This window comes from Benincasa hispida, chromosome 9 (genome assembly GCF_027475165.1).
Source record: "Benincasa hispida cultivar pf3 chromosome 9, pf3_genome.v1.1, whole genome shotgun sequence".
Taxonomy (NCBI): Eukaryota; Viridiplantae; Streptophyta; class Magnoliopsida; order Cucurbitales; family Cucurbitaceae; genus Benincasa; species Benincasa hispida.
Genome location: NC_143486.1, coordinates 13,869,277 through 13,876,685, shown reverse-complemented (window position 1 = coordinate 13,876,685; position 7,409 = coordinate 13,869,277). Strand labels below are relative to the sequence as shown.

Here is a 7,409-nt window from a genome sequence, read left to right as displayed (position 1 = left end):
TAACTATGTAACGTAAATTACGTAATAGGAGTCGGGGATGGGATTTTGGATCCTTCCATTTAGAACTTAAATGAATCAATTGAAAAATCAAGACCATATGATTTTAACTTTTGAACAGTTAGTTTAGTAATTTTATGTGACCATTGAAAGTTCTGATTTTTAAGAGTACAATTATTCAAATCAAAATTGCATATGAGATGAATAATTTTCTCCAGTAAATTAGTATTTCTTCCTGCTGTCCTACACCTAGGCAAGGCCTTGTCCATGTACTTTTTCCCACTATTGGAATATTCTGTGTGAGTGTGTTTGTGCGTCTTCTTGATAACTACTACAAAGGAGTTAACCAATTTAAAAAACATTTAAAATACTAAAAGCAGAGAGAATTATTGGCTTAGGGGGCCCTCATGGGTAGTTGGAATAAGAAATTTCCTTCCAGAGCTGATGGAAATCAGTCTCATTTCACTTTTCAGCCTACCTTACTAATAAAATTCTAGAATATTATGGGTGTGTTTGGAGAGTTGGAATATAATTAGGATTGTTGGAAATCGGATGGTTGTTAGAAAGCGTGAATAATCGAAGACGAAACGAAAATGAGATCGTGAAGCATGAAAACGATGAGAAAGAGGATTAAATTGAAAACTATCGGAACAAAAAGAGTTTTGTATTACAAATCAAACTCAAAACGCTCAATCCAAACGTAGATTTTTTATTACATTATATTATAATCACATCGCAGAACCACCCAACACACCCTATTTGTTCTTAACTGCATGGAGTAGGAAGAGGTTGTCCAATAAATATATTAATTCGTAGGAATTATGGAGAAGAGAAGCCACTAGGAAACAAACAGGTCACTCTGCTGGGGGGGTCCCAGTTCACAGAACCTCAGTGAATAAAGACCCAAAATACAAAATACTGCAATCCACACATCACAATGTAATAATGAATTTTGCTGCACCATTGGTACAATGGGGCAAGTTGGAGGGTCTCTTCTTTTTGCAACCCTACCCTACAAAAGTGTCATCTTCTCTTTCTTTGCCTTTTGCCCACCTATTTTATACCACTCAGCTTGTAGGGCTTGTTTCCCCTTGCCCCTTTTTTTAATTTAGTCAATGGCCTCATGAGAGGGAAAGATCTTACTATTCCATTGATTTTAGTGGAATTTAATACAGGTCGTCTTTAAGGATATACAAATAATTGATCAGGATTTAGGATCTTGAGAGAAAGATAGACAGAAAGAGAGAGATTTGGTCTATCTTTTGGCAATCTCATTGATCAAATTTGAACACACAAGAGCAGATTTTTAGACAAATGGAGGGATGGTGATTGAGATCTAAGATCTCATGGATTGCCCACTTTGAGTAGACTCTGATAATTGGTCCACTTCCCATCTTTGTCTGGGTGCAACCTTGTCATGGACAGCCACATACTCCTGTAAAATAGAACCAAAAATTCAATGACTAATCAGTAATCACCTTCTTTTCTTACCTTTTTTCAAACAAAAATATGTTTTCCACCAATAATTCAGCAGCCTCTAACAAAGCACCTTCTTTTTCCCCCCTTCCTACCTCCATTCTTTTTATCAGTTCATCTGCCATGTTTGCTATTACCACTATTTTCCTGGCTGAATTGTCTATGAAGCCTTCCTCCACTCCTTTGTCAAATAAGGCAAGCAAGCTGTCATAGTATCCATCCACATTTAGCAATCCTACCTGATTACACATTTTTCAAAACCAATGAATGGTCAAGTTAACAATAAACTACTTTGACAACATTGCTGTTTGCTGCTTTTTATTTGTGGGTTTCAAGAATACTTTTGAAATTTTGAATAAACCAAGGAAATAAAGTAGGGAGATACTGAAAAATCCATCATATTGTTTTAGATACTCTTTTTTCCAGAAAGTTGTCGATGCAAATTCTTATCTTACTGGCTTGTCATGAATTCCTAGCTGAGCCCAAGTTATCATCTCTAGTAATTCTTCCATAGTTCCATAGCCACCTAGTCCAATGGATTTTGAATTTTTCATCAAAGTTGTCAAGTTTCTGCTAGTGAAGTAAATAAAACAAAGCGCTTTGCATAATAAACACACACACACAGACACACAATCTTATAGTTCTTATTATAACCTGGCAGTGCTACAAATGCATCAGCATGTTTGGCCATTTCTGACTTCCTTTGGTGCATATCTGCCACAGTTTTCACTTGGCCGACAGTTTCTCCTGATATCTGCAAGTGGGATTTCATTAATTTAACCCAAAAACCATCTTACATTCCATAGACCAAGAAAGGAAGCTTGCAGAAGAGGTACCTCATGAGGCAGAAGTGCCTTGGGAATCACTCTATACATCATGAATGAAACAACAAGATTAATCAACAACATGATACTTAAACAGAAATGTAAATTTGTATAGAAGCCACAAATTTTGGAGCAAAGGCTGCAGCATACCCAAGAACATGGCTGCCTCCAGAAAACACAGTTTTAGAAATCAAACCCATTAGGCCCACACTTCCTCCCCCATAAACCAAGTCAATTTTTTTCTCAACCTGATACACAGGAAAAAAGAATTAGAACTTACAACTTTTGTGGGAAAATGTTACAAGTTAAGGAAGAATGAGAAGAGGAAACAGATATAGAATAAATACTAATTTCAATTTGACCTATTGATTGATATCTTCTATATTACCAGTATTTTACCAAGCTCAATTGTGGCTTCAGCATATGTAGACTTGTATCCAGCTTTGCTGCCACAGAATACACACACCCTTTTGAACCTTCCCAATTTCTGTTCACTTGTTGAAGACAGCCCTGTTCCCTCCATTCTCCACACACACACACACACACACACACACACACACAGAGAATTAGGAGACAACCTTTGAATTTGCAAGCTTACTCTTTTTCATTCAAAATCTTGTCTGCTTTAACATGAGCAGCACATCTTCATTTGCTCATCCTTTTTTCTTCTCAACACCAACAAAAAGCAGCCCACTCTTCAAATCCTTGTGGAAATTGGGATTCATGGCAATGAACTCAAACCCATTCTCTTTCCTTTTCTGTTCATCTGCCTCTGACTAACACCTTGCTTTTATCATTTTGTTGTCCTCTGGTCTCCCCTCATCTCTCTCATTACATGATGGGGCTCAACTTAATTGCCCATTCTCTGTCCTAAGCTTTATATATAGGTCTGTGGAATCCTCAGACCTATTGCATTTTTTTTCACAAAGGGAAATATCAAACTAATTAGAGATGAAAATTAAGGGAGAATCATTCATTTATGATGCAATTGATTCAATTCTTTATATTAGAGGTCAAGCCTTTTATTGTCAATTTATTATTATCTGCATCTTGGTTCATCTTCATCTGACCTTTTGAATGATTTGATTATGTTAAGATTAAAAGGGAAAATCACACTTCTTTGCACTATGTCATTTCACCTAATATTCATAAATGGTCCTGGGGTGAACAGCAAAACACTAATATATTATGAATGGTTGTTAGGCCTATGAAAATAAATTATAAGTCAATTTTTTATGGAGCAATAGAAAGATAACTAGGTTAGACTATTTGATTAAACAATATGGGGTTGTTTGGTGGCCCATAATAGGATGGGGCTGTAATGAAATGTAATAAAAAAACTCATATATAGATTGAGCATTTTGAGCCCAGTTTATAATATAAAACTCATTCCATTCCGGCAGTTTTTAATCTAATCCTTTTTTTATTGTTTTCACGTATCACAATCTCATTTTCGTTCCGTCTTCGATTACTCATGCTTTTCAATATTCTTCTAATTCTCAATAATTCTAATTACATTCCAGCTCTTCAAACAACCTCAATTTGTTTTATATTTTATGGTCGTAGATATAATTATTTGTATCAAATATTGGGATTTGAACCCCATGAGGCTTATGCCAACTTTCAATAGTGGTTTTCCCCCTTTCTTTTTTTAATGTTTGCAAAGTCTAAGCCAAAACTTCGAATATTGGTTGGGGATTCTCTTTTGATCTTCCTATTGTATTTGACACAGACTAATATTCATGTCTTATAGTTTATTAGTTTGACTCTTCAATTACAAGGCTCTGAATAATACTTGGGCTGTTGTCTTGTCAGGAACTTTTCTTTCTAATTTCTTGTTATCATGTTATAGTTCTTGTCCATTTACAACCTTTTGCAATTGAAAAAGCTCAGAGAGAGAGGTAGATAAAGATGCTGATGGAACTGGATATGGCTAGAACTATTAAAAGAAAACAACTTGGCCAACCAAAAACACAATGTGGATTCTCTTTTTCTCTCTTTCTTTTGATTTCAACTCCAAATATCTTTAGGCTATTGATCTTACCACCAATATCACATGGTTGAGGCTCCTTCTCCCTCTTTGAAGCCAATCATTCCATGTTACGAAATCGACAATTTAAATAATATAAAAACGTAGAAAAAAATCAATACACAAATATACGTGGTTCATTATGTCCACAGGGTAGAGGAAGAACAGTATGATTAGAGAAAATATTTTCCAAATACACCAACAACTCCTCTAAGGTTAGAGAGTTTATATAACGCACTACTCTAAATCATAAGATCATAATCGTAAGTAACTACAAAAAAGTAAATATGCTAAATACGGATTCTGAATAGGTTTTGGAAGCCCCCACCAAGGCACACTACCGTAGACCCTAGTTCATTGACCGGTCAGCAAGACTCCCGTACTTAGTTGTTTAAAGCGCCAACAAACAAATTTTCAAGGTATTTCAACATTTCAACAAAAAGAAAAAACATGTATTTAATGAATTGGGATCTTGAGGAGCCATAGTTAGATTCTTCTCTCTCATCACATCCACCCTTTTCTCATGAGTGAGAGGAGGAAGGCAGATATATCTATTTAGATATATTGTTTCATAATCTTTTTCTTTCCTTTTGTAGATTTAATGTGTGAAATTGGGCACCAACCAAAAACAAAGGAGCAACCAGATAAAGGTCATTGAAACTCATAATCATAATAAAGTTGTAATTAACCCAAGGAGATCAGAGTTAAGATATTGGTTTTCCTGGTAAAGGTTGTGAAAAGAAAGATAAGAAAACGTATTCAAGCTATTTCTACACAAATAAGTAATAGGTTCTTTTCATAGGAAAATGAATCAAAATATTTATAAATATAGTAAAAATTCCACTATTGACAAACTACTACATGTGTCTTTTTGTATCATGATAAATAACTACATAGAAAAACAAGTTGTTTGATAAAAAAAAACAAAATATCATTTCTCCATTCTCACAAAAAAGAGAGAGTCATTTATCATAAATAATAAACAAAGACTAGAGAGAGACTGAGAGAGAGTCATTTCTTTTACTAAAAATGCTAAATTATGAATGTACATTATAACTTATATAAAGTATTTAAACATTTGTCTTTTTTTTTTCTAATTAATGTCAAATATGTTGATAATTATTAATATGAGTGTAGTTCAACTGACATAGTACTCGTACCATCGATCTTAAGATTAGAGATTCAATTCCTCATGTCATACTTTAATTACAATATCTTTTGAAAAAAAAAAAAAGAGAATATGTTGAGAATTCATTATACTTTTTTCAAGATTGATTAGAAGTAAAATTAAAAGCTACGGAATTTTAGCGGTTAAAAATTTATTAAATATAAATTGAAGATTTTGTTAATTATTATGAAGAGAGAAAAATACAATCTCTCTTAAAAAAAGAAAAGAAAAAGAAAAAGGAGAGTCCTTTATTACAAAAAGCCGAACACAGAGAACCATTCTCTACCTTTCTGTCCCATCAACAATTTAACACGTTTTGTTTCGGTGAAAGCCAAAATTCCTTGGGCTGGTCCATCCCAACCATTATTATGGGCTATTGAGCCCATTACATAAATTTTCTGTGCAGTTTTGCATGATCTAATATTTGCAAATATAGCCATCAAACGAAAAAAAAATATTAACAGATATAGTACAAAAAAATACATATATATAATGTAAGTATTAATTGACCTTAGTTACAAATATATTCTGATGGAAGTTGACTATGCTCACTTTAAAATGTTTCGATTCAATATAAATGAGACTTCACTCATGGTATGTATACTTTTTTTTTTTCCTTCCTTTCATGAAGCAATCATTAGTCACATCTCATTTGTGGATGTAACACATTATTTTGGGTTATATATTTAATTTTAGTTTTAGTTATTTGTAACTTCAAAATATCTATTTTAATCATTCCACTTCTAATTTTTGTGCATTATAGTTCCTATATTTAAGAAAGGTTCATTTGGTACATATCCTTTTAAACATTAATTATTTTGGTCCAATTTTAAGCAAAATTTTAGCTCAAATTCTATACATTAGAAAGTATTTAACTCATATGGTTATGACTACATTTCAGTAAATTTATTGAGTGTGGTGTCATGTTGAAATTGTGACCACGAAGATGGGATTAAAAATAAAATTAAGGGATTAAAACAATTTTTTTTTGAAGTACAAGTTGTTTTAAAAGTATAATGATTAAAATAATAAGAGTTGAAAAGCACATAAACTAATATGGAAAATTCAAACTTTCTCATGGTTAATAATATATGTCTAAAATTAACTGAACTATGTTCAGATTGACATGAGACATAAGTGATTTTAACTACTTAATCATGAAATCAAACTTTTTGTTTATCTACTCAATTATTTTATAAAAAAATAAATTATTTAATCTTGAATCTGTAATTAATATTGAATTCACTCATATAAGTTCTAAGTAAATGATTTTCTTTGTTAAAAATCTATAACAAACCATTTGAAAGACAAACCCCTCTTTCTTTATTCAGGCCACATTTGACAAACTGTAATAAAAATTGGTGTAATTAGAATAAGATTTCATTGATGAATAAATCATAATAGGCCTGAATTGCAAACACAATTGAATTGTTTTTTTTTTTATCGCATTACTTAGAATTATGAATCTGTCACATTTTGTTGTTATCGAAACCGTTATCGTTACTGTTTGACTCTAACGGTAATAGTAACGGTAATGATAACAATAACAATAAATGTAGCAAAATCATAATTTTCATACTGTTATAGTAACCATATCTATACCGATAACGATAATGATAATGATAGTGATAAAGGTAGTGGGTCCCAAGTAATTTTTAACTGCAATTTGATTGAACACCTTTTATTCTTCAATCAGATTACACGATTTAATTCAAATTTCAAGGTGGACTACACATCTTATTGCGATTTACGGAGAGTAGGTAAACAATAATAAAAGTAATCAATTGGGCCCCCTTTTTACATTACCATTGATAGATTACTTTTCAATTGGTGTAAACGTGGCCTCAATTTATTCTTAATTAATACAATTCATCTTGAAATATATATATATGATTCATTTATTTAGGGCTAAAGC

General features: G+C 32.4%; 1 protein-coding gene across 2 annotated transcripts; it reads right to left on the bottom strand.

Moving 5' to 3' along the window:
- Positions 1-1,121: 1,121 nt before the first annotated feature.
- On the bottom strand, positions 1,122-3,270 carry LOC120085033 (cytokinin riboside 5'-monophosphate phosphoribohydrolase LOG1-like). 2 transcript variants are annotated; one of them, XM_039040858.2, is made up of 7 exons: positions 2,686-3,270; positions 2,448-2,545; positions 2,310-2,340; positions 2,128-2,227; positions 1,929-1,999; positions 1,569-1,712; positions 1,122-1,432 (listed from the first exon to the last, which is right to left on the bottom strand). In XM_039040858.2, exons 1-7 carry the CDS (start codon positions 2,818-2,820, stop codon positions 1,334-1,336), a joined length of 678 nt encoding a protein of 225 aa, XP_038896786.1. In that variant the 5' UTR covers positions 2,821-3,270; the 3' UTR covers positions 1,122-1,333. The 2 variants fall into 2 exon arrangements, with proteins under 2 accessions (XP_038896786.1, XP_038896787.1); XM_039040859.2 differs by having other exon boundaries at positions 1,547-1,712; positions 2,686-3,158.
- Between the last annotated feature and the right edge of the window lie 4,139 nt (positions 3,271-7,409).

Excerpts from the sequence above, each read along its gene's own strand:
- LOC120085033 (XM_039040858.2), bottom strand. The coding sequence starts at position 2,820 with ATGGAGGGAACAGGGCTGTCTTCAACAAGTGAACAGAAATTGGGAAGG. Across the intron at positions 2,546-2,685 it reads TTGAGCTTGGTAAAATACTG|GTTGAGAAAAAAATTGACTT; the intron begins GTAATATAGAAG and ends CCTGTGTATCAG. Across the intron at positions 2,228-2,309 it reads AGGCACTTCTGCCTCATGAG|ATATCAGGAGAAACTGTCGG; the intron begins GTACCTCTTCTG and ends TCCCACTTGCAG.